The 17,265-nt window shown below is 46.8% G+C and overlaps 2 protein-coding genes and 1 long non-coding RNA gene across 13 annotated transcripts in view; 2 read left to right on the forward strand and 1 right to left on the reverse strand.

The window, feature by feature from the left end:
• The window catches only part of BORCS5 (BLOC-1 related complex subunit 5), a 97,921-nt gene extending 95,051 nt beyond the window's left edge, over positions 1–2,870 (forward strand). For both annotated transcript variants that reach the window (XM_032347338.1, XM_032347337.1), the window contains exon 4: positions 2,151–2,870. In XM_032347338.1, the coding sequence (XP_032203229.1) occupies positions 2,151–2,381 (231 nt within the window). In that variant the 3' untranslated portion in view covers positions 2,382–2,870. The remainder of the gene's footprint in view (positions 1–2,150) is intronic.
• Positions 2,871–3,719: 849 nt separating this feature from the next.
• LOC116593292 lies at positions 3,720–8,791 on the forward strand. 2 transcript variants are annotated; one of them, XR_004286855.1, is made up of 4 exons: positions 3,720–4,863; positions 5,298–5,754; positions 6,330–6,652; positions 7,665–8,791. It is a non-coding gene; the product is annotated as an uncharacterized LOC116593292 (long non-coding RNA). The 2 variants fall into 2 exon arrangements; XR_004286854.1 differs by having other exon boundaries at positions 5,298–6,652.
• A 274-nt stretch (positions 8,792–9,065) lies between these two features.
• Positions 9,066–17,265, reverse strand: part of DUSP16 (dual specificity phosphatase 16) — an 80,095-nt gene continuing 71,895 nt past the window's right edge. For all 9 annotated transcript variants that reach the window (XM_032347346.1, XM_032347343.1, XM_032347344.1 and 6 more), the window contains 2 exons: positions 14,631–14,754; positions 9,066–12,807 (listed from right to left, as the gene is read on the reverse strand). In XM_032347346.1, coding sequence (XP_032203237.1) covers positions 11,631–12,807; positions 14,631–14,754 — 1,301 coding nt within the window. In that variant the 3' untranslated portion in view covers positions 9,066–11,630. The remainder of the gene's footprint in view (positions 12,808–14,630; positions 14,755–17,265) is intronic.

Genomic DNA, 17,265 nt, shown 5'->3' on the forward strand with positions numbered 1-17,265 from the left:
CAAGGACCTAAGACAAGACAAGTTAGAGTCTTGAAGGACATTTCACATAAACTTCACAGGTGTTTGTCAGGTCTGGTAGAGTTGGGTGTGGGGAGCTCAGAAGCACCCAAGCCAAGTGAAATAGGGTAACTCAAATGGTGCCAAAAGCTGGTGCTGGCGGTTTGATGAGCTCTGCTGGTTCTTATGAGGAGTCCAGCAAGCTCCCACATCACCACTGTCTGTTGGAAGGCAGAGTGTTTCTAGGTGCTGGCCTGAATTGCCATTCTGAAAAGGCCCCATGGTTGATTCTTAGGAATGCTATAATTTACTGGCCCACTACCTGAAAGTGCTGGAATGACTGAACAGGGTTGCAGAGAACCATCTGAAGGTATAAACTGCTTCCACAGTGTTGGGAGGTAGTGGTTTCCCTCCCTTGCTCTTCTCCCACAAGCTGGTTTTTTTTTTTTTTTTTTTTTTTTTGTCCCCTGAGCATTTCAAAACAAGTGACGAAAGAACCAGCATAGAACAAACAAGCATGAAGTTCTTCTAACACCTCCCTTACTCACCATCCTTCTTCTCACTGCCCCCCCAACACATACACACAAACACGGTGTAAAAATAGAACTGGTTATTTTTCATGGGGCTGACTTTAGTTTCCTCCTGTTTGTTTCATTTGGTGTTGTGTTTTGTTTTGTTTTGTTAGAGGGAGGAGAGGGGCAGAGGGAGAGGAAGAATGAGAATCTCAGGCAGACTCCAAGCCTGGCACAGAGCCCAGTGTAGGGTTCGATCTCACAACCTTGAGATCCTGACCTGAGCTGAAACCAAGAGTGGATGCTTAACTGACTGAGCCACCAGGAGCCCTGTAGTTTGGTTTTTATCACACCCTTTCCAGACTCTGGTGGCATGTATTGGGTGCCTGCACTTTGCTTGGGGCTGGGGGTTGGGTAGGGTCATGCTCCTGGAGTGGACAAGAACGGGGGCTGATGTAGCATTTGAACTCAATTTAAGGGTAGAAATTAGAGTCTTGGTAGTTTGTTTCTTCCCTACACAGGAGGGGTGGGTGTAGGCACCTGACAGGCTGGACGTTCCCTCCCCTTATTTTTATCCAGGTGATAGTTTCCAAAAAACTTCCCCAGGGGAAGAAAATAGTCACAAAAGGGGAACACAGAGCCTAACATTTGTTTAACCAGGGGAGAGAGTGCATGGAGCGGTTTGCCTCACAGCAGTGTGGTGAATGGTGTGGACTTGCGCCTTGGCTGTCAGAGAAAGCCAGCCCTTTCCCTGAACTTGTCCCCAGGGGCCGCCAGCCCGCAGCCATTCAAGGAAGACAGGGAGGAATGACACCTGTGTTGTGAAGCTCCTCTGAGCCATGCCAGGTCCTGTGCTGGGTGTGTGCTCTCACTCCGTCCTCACAGTGGGGGAATCATTTCCCTGGTTTGTTATTTTTTTAAGATTTTATTTATTTGAGGGGAGGCTGGGTGGCTCAGTCATTAAGTCTCTGCCTTTAGCTCAGGTCATGATCCTGGGGTCCAGGGATCGAGCCCTAAGTCGGGCCCCCTGCTCAGTGGGAAGCCTGCTTCTCCCTCTCCCCCGGCTTGTGTTCCCTCTCTCACTGTGTGTCTCTCTCTGTCAAATAAATAAAATCTTTAAAAAATAAATAAATAAAAAGATTTATTAGAGCATGAGCAGGAGGAGCGGCAGCAGGAGAGGGAGAAGCAGACTCTCCCCACTGAGCAGGGAGCCCAAGGCTGGATTCTAGGACCCCAGGATCATGACCTGAGCTGAAGGCAGATGCTTAACCATCTGCCATCTGAGTGACCCAGGCACGCCGAATTCCCTGGTTTTTGCAGATGTGCAAAAAAGTTAAGTATTATCAACCCCAGTGGCAGAGCCACATTGAAATTCTGGTCTAATTTCCAAGCCCAGGATTCTTTATGTAGAGATAGAGAAAAAAAATCTGAGGGTCTCCACAAGGTGTAAGTGTCTCAGACCCCCCTGCAGAGGTGACCATGGGGCAGCAGGTGACAGAGGGGTGGTCAGGGGGAGGTTTTCCATCACCAGCGCTTCCTGTAAGCCGACCAGCCTCCGGGACTCCTACTGGATACCTGGTCCCCTGGAGAGGACTTGGTTCAACTAGGTTTAATGCGTTTCCTTCTTTTCTCCCTCTGCAGATGGATTTGTCTGTGGAGACGCTCTTCAGCTTCATGCAGGAGCGCCAGAAGAGATACGCCAAATACGCGGAGCAGATCCAGAAAGTCAACGAGATGTCGGCCATCCTCCGCCGCATCCAGATGGGCATTGACCAGACGGTGCCCCTGATGGAGCGGCTCAACAGCTTGCTGCCAGAGAGTGAACGGTTGGAGCCCTTCAGCATGAAACCAGAGAGGGAGCTCAAGCTCTAGGGTTGCCACTCCCCTCTGGCTGGCTGGGCGCTTGCTCTCTGGGGACAGAGCCAGGCACTGCCCCTGGGGCCCCAGACCCAGGAGTTGACTGGATCCTAAAGCCGAGTGGAGGCTCTGGGACTCCGGGAAGGGGTGTGTAGCGGTCCGGCTGGCCTGAAATTCTGATCCTGCGCCACCTACCCCTTTCCTTGATGCGTTTTCCCCTTGGCAAAACAAACCAATCTCATTCTCGGTGCTAACCGAATTTGGAGTATCTGAATTATTAGAAATTTATTGCAGAACTCTGTGTCAGGAATTCTTTTTATTTTGTTTAGATTTTCTTTTTTTAATTGAGAGTGTATATTGTCAAGTCTAGCTTGCAGAGTGAAAATATGGAGAGAAGGGGAGAAATGGTTTAAGAAGCTCTGTGTCCTCAAGGCTTTCATGAAATTTTACTCAGTAGGCTTTCCGGGTTATGAATTGTAAACATAAAGAACTAATTTAATCCAAGTCTTGGTGTTGTTACTCTTCCTGCCCCGTTGACATCATGTCAGGTCTTTATCTGGGGCACCCTGTTCCTGCCGCGGTGGAACACTGGTATTTTTGTTGTGTGCTGGGTTATGGTGTCCCTTGTGTGTCATCATTGGAGACTGAGGACTTCCTTTGAACATTCTCACTGGGCTCATCTCCCACTGATAACTGGTTTCCTTAATGTACACGTGGTTTAGGTTTCCTCATATTATTACATCAGCACTGGCAAGACTCCAGTTTCTGTGACAAGGTTTTAACCCACACTGATTTTACTAGCCTGGTAAACCTCCGGAGTGTTCAGTCTTTGAAATGCCTGCAGCAGGCGTGTGTCGAATCCACTTGCTCTGCCAGACGTTGTGCCCTGACTACAAACAGGCCTCTGGGGTCCTGGCCCTCCTTTTCTTCAGAGAGGAAACTCACAGTGCTGCTGAGCTTCTGTGGAAGTTTAGGAAAGGAAGCCACCTGAGTAACTGCAGAAGTGCTTAGTGCAGGAGTTTGCACCTCAGAGCTGTCCCCACGGAAGAAAGGCTAAAGATGCAAAGAAACAGAATGGAGGACCAGGTGGAGGCAGGCACGTCACGACCAGGAGCTGGGAATATGGGGAAGCCTCTGGGCCAGGACATCCTGTCCTCGTTTCCCTTATTAAATCCTCTAAACTTCTGAAGGTGTTTTGAGATATCAAAAACAGACTTTGGTAGCTTTATAACCTTAAGTTGGTATAACCTTGAAGTTGATCCTTTTAAGCATATCTCTGGTAAATGCGATCTGATTCTAATCTAGGATTTTGAATAGATACTATTTTGTAAGATTCTTAGAACCCAGAATAAAATGTAGGACCTAAAATAATTGGATAACAAAGAAACTTGAGCATTTGAAGCTAAATGGAAAAAAAAATTAATTCAGACACAGGATAAAAAAAAAAAAACAGCTTCCAGGATTTTCGAAGGAACAACCGAAGAATATCAAGACTGTTCATCCCTCTGAGCTGGAAAGAGCAGATGGACACCAGAGCACAGGGAAGAGGCCAAGGCGGCATCCCCCTCTTTCAGCGGGTGACTTCCCATATCTGCCTTCCTGGACTGATGCCTTCCTCTCCCCATTAGGAAGGTGGCCTAGAGGTGTACAGCCTCAGGAGATAAAGTAGTGTGAGGGAGTTGTGGGGGACTCAGAAGCCGTGAGCTGGGGAGGGAGGAACTCTCCCTTGAACCTCTGTTGGGCCGCACTGGTGAAGGAAGTTTGTGTTTCTAATGCCTTTTGATGGTCAGGATTTTACTGGGTCTTAAATCATTTCTAGAGGAATTTATTCGAGGGTACAAATCCAGAAAGATGTTTTGTTTCTTAGAAACCTATTAATAGCTAAGGTTATTTTAGGAAATGTCACCGAGGGGAGGGTGGCGATGTTTAGTGAATGTGTCTTCCCCCCGCTGAGGCACAGAACCCCTTCTGTCATGTTCCACATTTCCATGTGATTGAGGAGCTAATTCTGAGCTCTGTTCTCATCCACTCATCTTTCTCCCCCATTTCATGTGGTTCTTCACTTTTCTATACTGTTTTAATATAATTTCACAATATATTTTAATATCCCTTGTAGCCAGACTAGGCGCTACCCATGCTCATTACTGTTTTTTCCTTTCTTTAATTTCAAACCAGCAAAAATTGAGTTTCGAAAAAATTATACAAGGAATACTTCTATTCCCCTTTGCCAAGACTGGCAGGAAGTGGCTTTTTTAAGCCATCACCATCGTGTTTTTCTGAGTTCCTGGAGTGTGCAGATTGCAGATCCCCGCTCTGAACACGGACGTGCTTGCAGCTTTCTGAGTACGAAGAGCTGTAAGAGCAGCTCAGGGGTCAGGCGCTGTTACCATCACCACACTTAGTGTAATTCATAAATTAAAGCACAGAGCAAATAAAATGAGACGCAGACCAAGCCCCCTGAGGACAGAGCTCGCTCGCTGTGTTTCAACAGTTCATGGTGAGTGTGGCAGGAGGGTGGACCGATCACGGCATGAGAATATTCTCAGCCAGCCAGCCAGCCGGCTTGCCACCCACCTCAAAACCCAACTCTTCTTATAAAGAAGTTAGATGGGGGTGCCTGGTTGGCCTGGTTGGTACAGCATGCAACTCCTGGTCTCAGGACTGTGAGCTCAGGCCCCATGTATAGAGGGAGTAGAGCTTACTGGGGGAAAATTTTTTTTTAAAAAGTTAGACAAAATGATAATAACTTGTATTTGGGTCCTAAGTACTGAGGCTCCTCATTACCGGGTAGAAGCAGAGAACAATAGGCAAATTCAGTATTTTTTTTTAGAGAATTCTAGTGAGTGTTTATGCTGTGGGGGGTGGTTTTGCAGTGTTGTCAACTTGGCTGAGCTGAACTGTTTTCCACAATCTCTGTTTGTTTCTGGTTAGGGTTGGCCACGGGAGCCACCTGCATGAAATTTGGAAGTGGACAGGAAGCAGCAGCGCTACTTCCTCACCAGAGATCGCCGACGTCAGGCCACCACTACATCTTAGGCTCCGGTTCAAGGACTGCTGCCCTGTGCTGGGCCCAGCAGCCAGGTTCATGGCCACTCCAGCTCCCACAGAACTCTGCCTTCAGTTCTTCCAAATCGCAGGCCAGGTATGAATCGAGCTTCACCTGTTAAGTCATCAGCAGGAGGATGAGGCTTCGAGAAGAGGGGAAACTGGCGTGGGTCCTGGCGAGAGGCATGCCAGTTCCAGCCGGTTGCTCACAGGCTGCAGCTGTCCTGGCCATCTCAGATCACACTGCCACCTTCTTTTCCGACCGCCTGCCCAGTGACTTCACCTGCACCAGAAACAGCTCAACTGGGGCTTGCTTAGCAGCACCCGTAATGAAGTACGCAAGGTCAGTCCTTCAACGCCCCTGCTCCTGATTCTGTGTCTGTCACTCCTAGTGTCCAGCTTGACCTTTGGCAGATACCTTCATTTCCCTGAGCCTGTTTCCACTTCCCTGTGGTGTGAGCTGGGCTGGACAGGCTATCGGGCCCCTTCCAGCTCCAGGATTCCACTTCTGTGATTGATACTCTAGCCACATCTTTACCTGTTGTCTCTGAGCAGTGGCCCTGTGTTTTGGAAGTGACTTCACATTCTGAGCTCCCAACGGAGCTTGTTTCCTTCTTTTTGTTTTATTAGAAAATATCCAGTGACTCCTTTCTTTTGAGCATCTGTTTTGCTGATCTATGACCTCTGCCTCTGTATGTATGAACATTGTCAAACACACCTCTATAAACTTCAGTGTCCTTGTAAAACTCGTTGTAGTGGAAGTTGGTAGGAGCTGGCCTTCACCCCGTGTTGTGTGTGCATGCCAGTTTACAGCGTGTGAGAGTGTAGATCTCATGAGAATCTATATAATTTGACAGATGTCACGTCTTTGTTGCCCTTGAAGTTCTGTCCTTAGGAACAGAATTTATATCTCTGCAGGGTCAGCACTGGATGAAATGTATGATAAGGACTCCATACCCCAAGATGCAGGAGTGCACTCAAGGAACAAGGCAAGCTTTTTGTTTGTTACAATCTCCTTCGCTTTTCCCACCAACATATAAGGAGGGTACGTTACGGTTGTCACAAACATGCAGTTTCCAAGGTTACATACACTAACGGTGCTGGGGGACTGACATGGGGCCCCTGCTTCTGTGGATTTGTAGAACTGACTCAGCTGTGGCCGTTCCCTTAGCAAGTCCCAAGGCAAAACCAGGAATCTTCAGGAATGGAAGCTGGGAGCAAGCCTTGATTAATATTCTAGGGTGAATGAAATTTGGTCTTCCCAATTTGTTTGTACCTCAGCTAAACCCAGATATATAGTACTCAGTAGGAAACTACTTAAAATGTTGCTATTAAAGATTAAAGGATAGAGTGAAGTGACCATTCTTCTTCCTGGGGGATGTCATAGGTGTAAATTGTTCTTTGTGCCAAGAGAAAGAATTTGCTCTTCTTTCCCCTGTGCTTTGCTTCCTCAGTTAAGAGCTGCATAGCACCGAGGTCACTGCTGTTCACTAATGTGTGGTAAGCAGCACTGAATTTCTTGCACACACACAAGGGGTGTCGCTTCCATTCAAATGGCCCAACTCCAGAGGGGAAGGGTGATCAGGTAACTTCCTTATTCACATGCCTTAAACCAAAAAAATCAAAATTGTTGGCAACTAAACCCAGTTGCTTCGTAGTCTGCCAGTAGCTCCTGTGGTATGCTGATGTGTGTCCATTCCTGTCAGGGTCTTGGGCAGGGTCATCCGTGCCACTGTGAAGCCTGATGGAATTTACTAGGGATTCTGTTCTCTTCACCAGTCAAGGTATCTTCCTACTGCGACCTTTTGTTTTTATGATATAGTGAGCAGGATTCACACTCAAAGCTTTGGTGAATGAAGTGCCTTAATTTCAGCCTTTGAAAGTGTCGGAATTCCCTCTAGCAGAGAGAACCCTCAGCACAGCTGAACTCACCCTCTGTGAGCTACCTTCTTTGCCTGGGACACTGTTCCCTCAAGGTCACAGCCTGCATTTTCCGTGGGACTTTGTTTCCACGGACTTGACTGAGCTAGAACTAAAGGGGTGAAACTGGTTTTTACGTAAACCCACTTTATTGCCTGTGCATATAAACTGCAACAATGGGACTGATGGGTAAACATTTTCCAAGACAGTGAGGTAATTTTCCAGTTGATTTTGCAAGACTTTGAAGATAAAACTGAATATAATTACCCTGTACAAGGATGCATAGGCCCCACAGAATGCTAGAAATAACTCACTTCCCTCTTCCATTTATAGATGCAGGACAGTAATGTTCAGAGAAAAGCACCTGTACAAATGTTACTAGATCTAAAACGATTCTGCTTGGTGTCAGAAAACAAAACCAGATGGTATTAAAAATGGCAGTGACGAAAAAAAAATTGGCAGTGACGGCTTTGACGTGAAAAGTTTCTGTCAACTAGTGCCGGTAGTACACCCTTGCCTTGACATCTCTATCTTCCTTTCCCTTAGCCTGAGCTCTGGTCTAATATTCCTTGTCAAACCCAAACCAGTCTTCCCATACTAGCCTGTTCTTACTGGCCTCTAAGAGGTTCCCAGATCTGTGTGCTTAAGTCGTAACAGACTTGGCCTTCAGGAGCTCCCAAGATCTGCACCTTCTCATCTGAAGCCTCTCCCTGAACATCTGCTCACACACGCCGCCGCCTTCCTCTCTGGAGGCAGACGTGCTCCCACTCCCTTTGCTCTTCCATCCTGTGTCTGCCTCTGGTTCTTTGCCAGGTGCAGGCCAAGGCCGCTCTTAGTCTTGGCTCACCCAGTACCATCCCTCTTGCTTTTCAATTTTCTTAAAGTTAACTTCATCTCAGAAGCCTGTCCCAACCAACTTAAGTGACATCACCTGTGATTCTTATTCCAAAGTAATATGCTTTATTATGAAGCATATTTATGGGGGTAGTAAAATCTTTATTCCTTTGATGAGGCTAAGCTACTAGTCTCCTAAATTGTCCTATGCAGTGTACTTTATAAGCAGAGGCGTCCTGAAGATGTACATGGCAAGGATGGAGAACAGATCTTTAATGAGTATTCCCCATTTTTCCTATAAGAATTATAAAACCATTTACATATACCGTTAGAATGTGCCATGAATGTGCATCTGGTCTTCTTCCTCCCTATACTTGTTCTCGGTTCAGTCAGTCAGCAAATATTTACCAAGTGTCTAGGGCTCCCCGCTGTAGTGTGCATGGGTACAGGCATTGAAGAACGAAGGCCAGTTTGGAACTCTCAGCCAACGAGCTGGTGTTTCGTGGGAAGGACGGCACACGTACTGTATCTGGTGCCCTCACCACTTTATTTTATTTATTTATTCATCTATTTATTTATTTATTTATTTATTAAGATTTTTATTTATTTATTTGACAGACAGAGATCACAAGTAGGCAGAGAGGCAGGCAGAGAGAGAGAAGGAAGCAGGCTCCCTACCGAGCAGAGAGCCAGATGCGGGGCTCGATCCCAGGACCCTGGGATCATGACCTGAGCTGAAGGCAGAGGCTTTAACCCACTGAGCCAACCAGGCGCCCCACCACTTTATTTTGAGCTAAGTCCCCTTTGCTGTGGGAACAGTGGGACAGGTCCCACCACTGCCTCCTTCTGCAACTCGGATATTGTTCTTCCCACCAAAAGCTGCAAGGAGAGGTCCTTTTCTCATTTATGTATAAACAGGTACCAGTTTTGATTTTATTTCATATTAACATACATGAACATCAAAATGAGAAATGCACAATTTAACCATTCAACAGCATCTTACTCCAAAAGAACACTATATTCATATTAAACATTTATACAGTCTTACCACCTCACTTTACAAATGTCAACCACAGTCCAGCCTTTCTCACACAATCTAGTTTTGCTCTTTAGAAATCACGGTTCAGTGTCCTGCTGGCAGACTCCAGGGCGTGCCCTATGAGCCCCTACAGCAGAGAGCAGCCAGCCTCCCCATGCAGTGGCAGGGCTTGCCCCGGGGCCCCGCAGTCTCCAGCCAGAGAACTGTGTATCTGACATACGCAGTCGAGACCAAAGGCTGTGGAAGGACTACCTTGCGGTCACGGGAAGGAAGGGGAACATGGCCAGGAGAAACCCTGAATGATGGAAGTCCCCCCCACAACCCTCCTGGCACAGACTTAACCCTGGAGCTCTTGCTTTCATTTCTCAAAAGTGTTCCACAGTTATGACCAGACTCTGGAGAACAAGTGAGCTCTTCTACACTTGGTGTATGCAGAACACCTCAAAAATTACTCCTTGAGAATGTCTGATTACACCCCAGATTTAAATGTATGTGGAAAAACTAACATCATTTAACAGAACTTTTTCCATACAGGAACACTGAGCTCCCTATGCAGTGTCCTCTCTTCGGCCTTCATTTTACACCCGGATCACAGCACGTTACCCGTGCACAAGCAAGCAGTTCTGTTACACACTGCTTGGAATCATCATGAGCAAGTCCGTTCTGAATCACATCATTCATTCTGTGCTGGTTTCAGCAGTCATCATAGGAAACATGAAGTCACATCCTAGTCGAAGGACTATCCATTTCTCAAACACAGAAAAACCTGAGATATGAGTCAGCAACTAGCTACACTTACAGTAAAGAAAAATGACAACACCCCTATTCCCCCCCCCCAAAAAAAAAGCTGCTGACGTGAATTAAGGCTTCAAAAGAGGACCGTAATGTAGCTGACAAGACTCAAGCCGGGAAGTTTAAAAGCAGGTATGTACTAATCACTTGTGTACTTGTTCCAATTAACTCCTCTATTCCAGCTGCCAGGATTGAGTCCATACAGTGATTGTAGGTCAAAGACTGAGAGACCACCTTGGTCCCACTCCATTTTGATATGTCCTTTCTACTAAAAAAAAAAAAAAAAAAAATGCCCGGGATACTTTCTGAGAATAGCTTGGCTGTGGCTTCCCGCTCCACTCACAACAAAAGCCAGCCACCTTCCCCTCACCTTCCTATACTGTTTTATTCAGAACCCTCCTCACTCAACTAGCCTCTCAGCCCTATTAGTAAATTGGAAAGTGTGAGGAAATTACAGAGCTACCTCCTTCATCACAGGCTCAGGGGAACAAAACCATTGAGAAAAATGAGTTTCCTGGCTCTCCTTAGCAATTTTAATTCTTTAATCTTTCCAGAGCTTTTCTCCCTCGTGATAGTTTCCTGTAAAAGTCTACCTGTTAGGTTTTTGTAAAAAACCTACCTGTGCAAAGAAACTAAAATGGAAAAAAATCTACTTTGGCTGAGAATTTGAAGGTGCTCCTGTTCTACCAACCCAAATAAATTCACATCTGGCTTCAACCAAGTTCATCTTTATTTAAAGGATTAACAACCCCATTTGGAACAACTCTCTGATTCACATGGAGGGAGGAAGACTTGTTTAGCCTCCCGACCTACCTTAAATCATTACGAGGCCAGGTCCCTGGCTGTTCAATTGAATCCTAGATGGTTCCCCTTCTCTTCGTGAAGCCGAGAAGAAAAAATTAACTACCACCATCCAGGCCCACCTGGAAATTTGTGCAGAGACAGTCTGAATTGGCCTGCAAAGTGTGACTAGCTACCTACCTATTCACAACGCCTAGAAGACAGGCTACCGGACTCGGTAGTGGTGAAAGCCCCGACTTTCAGTCTGAGGTACTGGGTTTGCTCTGAAGTCGACCTTGGCAAGGCCCCTAACGGTGTGTGCAGCAGAATGAGGCTCGCGGCACTCGGCTGCCACGTGAGCTTGGGTGTGCGAGTCCGCTTTTGATGGGCTCGTTTCTCTTGCGTTTACGGTGAGGTTCTGTCCCTGATGGGGTCTACCCGCCCAACCCACGAGCTGGCTCAGTCTCAGCGCTAAGGTGCACTACGGAGGGGGCCGGACAGGGGCTAGCACTCGAGAGCTCTTGTAGCACAACACGAACATGGGAGGGCATGTCATCCTCCACCACCCAAACTGGACTCAGTAGGAATAAGAGGATGTGCAATGCGCTGCGTACAATTTCTCATCTGGCGGGGAGGACATCTAGCATCTGCCCGTCCACTCTTGTTGAGAAAGAGCAGCTGCTCTCAAGTGCGGACGCTGAGAGAGCAGCTGTGTTGATCCATCGTTTGCTTTTACACCATAGCTCCATTTTCCAAAAATATATATGTATGTACATATATATATTTCAGATTTACAGGGAATATTTTTGTGAACAAGAAAGTACTGTCCATAGAAGCCCGCAGGGTCTTCCTTCTCAGGAGACCTCAATGATTTCCATGCTGCCCGAAAAGCTGGACTGGCTGCCCACTTTGCCCAGTTCCTCCCGCGACCTGTTCTCCGACATGATGCTCTCGCCGAATTCCATCTGGCAGCTTCTGCGCTTCAGCTGCTTTTCGAACGGGCTCTCCTCGTGCCAGCTCCGCCGGGAGTCGGCCCTGTCACTGGGCTTCTGCCGCCGGCGAACGGAGTAGAGCGGGTCGCCGCAGGTGGGCAGCTGGCTGCAGCTGTAGGCCGAGTAGCCGCCACCGCCCCCGTAGACGGCTGAGGCCGAGCAGAAGCGAGGGGGCTCCGGGCCGAAATACCAGCTGCCAGTCAGGGAAGGGGCAGAGGTGTGGGGAGCCAAGATGTCCGAGTGCCAGCCCTTGAGGCCCAGGCCGGCGGCAGACTTGGCGAGGTGCTGCTGGCTGGCGGAGAGGCCGAAGAGGAAGCTGGCGGGGCGGTTGTCCTCCACGCTCCCGCTCCGCTGCAGAGGGGAGAAGAGGGGCCGCGGGGCAGCGCCTCCAGCACTGGTTCTTCCCGAGTGCAGCCGCTTCCCCGGGCCCTCGGGGGGCCTGGCCGGCTGAGGCTTCTCGGTGAGGCTGGCTTCCTCCTTGTCCGGGCTGCTCTCGGGGGTCTGCTCCGACACTTCCTCCACTGGAGAGAACTGGCAGAGCTTGGTGGCCCCCTCCAGACTCACGGAAGGCTTGTAGTATTCCAGAGCCTCTTCTGAGGACGGGAAACCGTGCAAGGATGCTGCTACGCTGGCCGAGTATGAAAGGGATTTGATGTCCAGAGAGAAGGAGCGCTTGAGCTTACTGCTGTCCTCTAGCTTGCCCGAGGGCAGGTGGAGGCCGCCAAGTGCCTGCACCAGGGGGCCGTCCTCCAGCAGTGAGGGCTGCGGGCTGCGTGTGCCATCGGGATGTGCGGGCCGCTGCCCCGCCACCTCAGAGGGAGCGCAGTTGGCACAGGGTGGGCTGAGGCCCAGCTCATGCTTCTGTGCACCCTCGGAGCCTGCAGGGATGGCTTCATGGGGCTTCTCCAGGTGCAGCAGCTTGAGTTTGCTCTTTGGCCCTGATGCACCCATCTGGTTCTTGATCTTTTTCTCATAGTCTAGGAGCTGGCCCAGAAAATTGAAGTTTGGAGATATAGTAGGTCTTTTCTCTTTCACAAATCTGTGGAGAGCAAAGGCACAAAAATCGTAAATTTTGGAGCTGCACTTTATCTTTAAAATAGCTTGAAAATAGAATATTAAGGAAAAGGGAATTATTAGAGCCTCCGAGATACCTATGGGAAGATAACTGGTACGAAAGTTCAGGGAGACATACGTGTCCCTGGAGCATGCTAGAAAGACAGGGGCCAGGCCCCCAAAACTCTAGTTTCAGCCTTCTTATTTTCAAGGACCTACAGTTTCCAATGCAACTGACAAGCAAAGATTCTGTCCTAACCACCCCCGCCCCAACCCCAGCGCTGGCACCACCATCAGAAGTACAGACTGAGAGCCACTCTCCAGCTTTCCCTGTATTGTGCCTTCTCAAAGTCCCCATAGTCACTTCCTCAGGACATTGCATGTTTTAATTAATGACAAGAAAAGTGGTTATCAGGTGACCAGTGCATCAAAGCACACACTCAAGTTCCTTCTGTCTCCAGCATGACGGAGTCATCAGCTCTCAGGTGGCTCTGTGTGCTAAGCACTGGGCTACTGCATTAGAGTATTATCTCATTCAGTCCCCAAAACTACCCATGTCAGGGGGGTATGTTACCCCATCATATAGGGACACAAAGTCTTTAAGTGACTTGCCCAGAATCACACAGCTGGGATTCAAAACCAGGCCTAATGTCTGGGTCCATTTTTAAAACCACTGTGTTAAAAAGAATCATCAAGGGGGTAAAAACCAGTAATAAATAGCTTTTATGTTTAATTGTGGAAACAGACTCTTAGATGAATTCATTGACTACTGACCTTCACAGACACCCTGCCAAAGACGCAGGAGTGAAACCACACTGAGGATTTGTACTTGAACACAGAGGGAAATCACAAACTCCTTGGAAATCAAGTAACCTAAAGCAAACTGAGGTCAGAAACAACTGGCCCCACCGTAACAAATATAAATGTAGGGTCCTCGTAATAAGACTTGGTAACGTGACAGAAGAGTGCCTTTCCTTCTGCTTCCGAAATGGTGCTAGAAGCCCTGTGGGGAGAACAGCCTGACTGGGGGACGAGGGAGCTGATGGAGACCAAGGTAGGACCCTTCTCCTCCAGGCTCGCTCCTCGAATGAGAAGCTGCTCGGGCAGCCCATTTCTTTCCACATCTTCCAATGTGAGAAAAAAGTCCAATTGTTACAACAGGCCTGCTTCCTGCACCCATATGTACTGGCTCTCTATCACACGGAAACTCCCCACCTCTACTCGCTAAGCACGCAGGGGCCGGTGATTCATCCAGGGCACAAACCCTGGTCCTGTGCGCGCTTGCCACTTGCCTGTCCTCCACTTGGCCCAAGGGTGGAGAGAGCGATCCAGTCAAAATGCAGACTCTGGGCAACTCTAGAATGTAGGACATTGGACTCAGTAAACGTATTTTGACAATTACTTGCTCTCGGGCTTTTTCCTCACAGTGATGGAGGCACAAAGCTTGAAGCAGGAGGAGGAATTCTGTAACAGGTAATCTGCTGGAGCTTTTTACCCCTCAGATATACTTCCCCAGTTAGGAAAAGATATAAACTCACTTAACAGGATGGTGTTCTGTTTAGATTTATTGTTCCTGAAAATTAGAAAGTAGCTGAAGATGAACCCAACACGAGTTGGGTGGAATTCATGCTAACTTATACAAGTGCATTCTTCTCTGGTCTTTGAAAAACCATTTAAAAATCCAGTCACCTGTACAGCATGTAACTAAAATAATCCTGATTTGCTTTAATTTGGTTCCATGCCCTCCTCTCCCTTCACACTTCAGGTCAAATGAAAAGCCTGTCACACAAGACACATTCTGGCCCTCACCTGTAAGCTTCATCTAAGGACATGTCCATCCTCTTCATGATGTAGGCGATGGCGATGGTGGCCGAGCGGGAGATGCCGGCTAAGCAGTGCACCAGGACGCGCCCGTTGGAGGCTTTGGCTTTCTCTGCAGGAGTCAAATTTAAAAAGGGTCACTAAGAACAACGATGGTCAACGGTGAGATCTTGCTGCCAGTTACTTCCTTTCATCTAATAACTCCGAGTAAATCTCATCTACTTACATATTGTTCCTTTCAATAATTTCTTAGGGACATAAAAGGAAGATCACTTCATCATTTACATACAGGACAGCAAAGGGCCAGATGTGTTAGTAAGCACTGAGTCCCCTAACTCAAGCTCATCTCTTACTCGGTACCTTTCCCAATGGGTTTTTTACATTATTTTTATTTTAATAACTTTCCCTGGCTATACATCCTACATTATGATGACATGATTCTACTTCTTTAGTGTGGAAAATTTCAGAATGCAGAGAAGCATAAAGAAAATAACTTTACCCATGTTGTCTGACACTCCAACTTCTTTCTAGTTAGGTAAGAGATACTACACTTTTTTTTACAGTTTTGAGACAGGATTTTCAGTTTTGAGATATAACTGACATATAACATTGTATTTCGGTATAATGTTTTGCTACATATAAGAGGTATGAAATTTTTAAAAATATTTTCTCATTTCAAACATATGTGACATACATTACTAATTTTAAAAATCAGGAGGGTGGGGAGGGAGAGGACTATCACCATATCACATCAGAATGCAAAAAGATGCCAGGTCAGGATACTTTTAAAATCCTGACTCATAGAACCTATCTCCCTATAGTTTAGATTTTTCTGTATGTCATAAAGTGGCTCAACTTTATTTGATGAATTTAAGAAGAAAACCATGTGTGTGCTATGAATCAGGTTTTCCCTTTAACGAGGACCAAGGGAACTTGAACCTTTCCTGGATATCCAGGAGTTCCTGACTGCATCATGTCTGTTCCCTACAACAGGGTAGGTGGGACTTTTGGACACTTAGAACCAAGAACATTCAGCCCAACAGTGCTGCCATCTCTCCCTGTTGAGGGGCTTCAGAAGCTACCTGTGGGAGTAAGTGAAGTTGCCCAGGCTGCCTGGAACCTGCTAACATGTCAGCCAGCACTAGGACTGCCTCACTTCAGAACAGTGACATGTGCGCTTACCTAAGAGCCACAGCCGTGGAGCTCAATTCTCCCCTTTTCGCTCTTGTGTTGGCTGACACCACCAAAAGTTACCAAACCTTATATGTCAAAATTCTTGTAATTCACAGATCTCCTGGGACTCTGCTCTGGAAGCTAAATAGTAATATAAGGCCTCTCCAGTCTCCCCACTTCTGTTATAGACATTACAAACTCCTAATGTCTGTGATTATTCATGATGTACAAAACACATAGGACTTTTGGATAGTATATGAATAATCAGCTTTTCTCTAGATAGTGAAATCAAACATAATGAAACAGTAACAAATGAAAATAAGTTCTTGAGACAAGGAAATATGTACTATACAACATGATAATATATAAACCCATGTACATCAAGTCCCATGCCTTCCTGGGCCTCTACTGTTCTCTCCCTTGTCTCAACTACACAGTCCTCAGCCTGTACTAATCTTAGTAGTTCCACTTTTGCCTATGCTGCTAAGCTCAAAGCTGAGTCTTTCATTCGATTTCAAAAGGGAACTGTAATTCAGATTTTATTGTACTCTTCTAGCTCCATATTACTTGGTTCTTGCCCTTTGATCCTATTTTAATGTGTAGTGTGTGTAGTGTGTGTTTTTTTAATCCTAATCTCATACTGTAAGCTGCTTTAAATTCTTATTGGAAGTAGGCTGGATTTTAATTTTTTTAATTTTATTTATTTAGCTAGTTAGAAAGTGTGTATGCACTCAAGTGGGGAGGTATGGAGGTGGAAAGCTGGAGGGGAGGTCAGGGGTGGGGGAGGGAGAGAGACAGAATCTTAAGCAGGCTCCATGCTGAGCATGGAGCCTGACATGGGGCACAATCTCATGACCCGGAGATCATGACCTGAGCCAAAATCAAGAGTCAGATGCTTAATGACTGAGCCACCTAAGTGCTCCTCAGAAACTTTTTAAAATGTTGACAATATTCTCTCAATTATTTAAAACAGTTATCTCAAAACAAGACTATAAGGACCTAAAAGGTTCTTGCTTCTAATTACTTCAGAGGGCTTCACACTGGGCATATATTATGCACCCAGTAAATACTGGCTAGTTGACTCATACATACCTTAAAAAGCAATCTTTATAGAAAATGTGGAAAGAGTTGGAAGGAAATAAAATGATGATAACAGATGTGTTAGGATGTTGAGGTTATAGGTTTCCTTTTCTCTGTTTTTCAAATATTCTGCATTATACTTTGCTTTTACAATCATGACACTTCTGAGGATGTATTTTAGAAATCTGAGGGGTACCTATGTGGCTCAGTCGGTTAAGCATCTGACTTTTGATTTCAGCTCAGGTCGTCATCTCAGGGTCATGGGATCAAGCCCCATGGGCTCAGCAGGGAGTCTGCTTGGGATTCTCTCTCTCTCTCCCTTTGCTGCACCCCTCCCTACCCTGTGCATGAGCATGCTCTAATAAATACA

The sequence above is a fragment of the Mustela erminea genome, chromosome 6 (genome assembly GCF_009829155.1).
Source record: "Mustela erminea isolate mMusErm1 chromosome 6, mMusErm1.Pri, whole genome shotgun sequence".
NCBI lineage: Eukaryota > Metazoa > Chordata > Mammalia > Carnivora > Mustelidae > Mustela > Mustela erminea.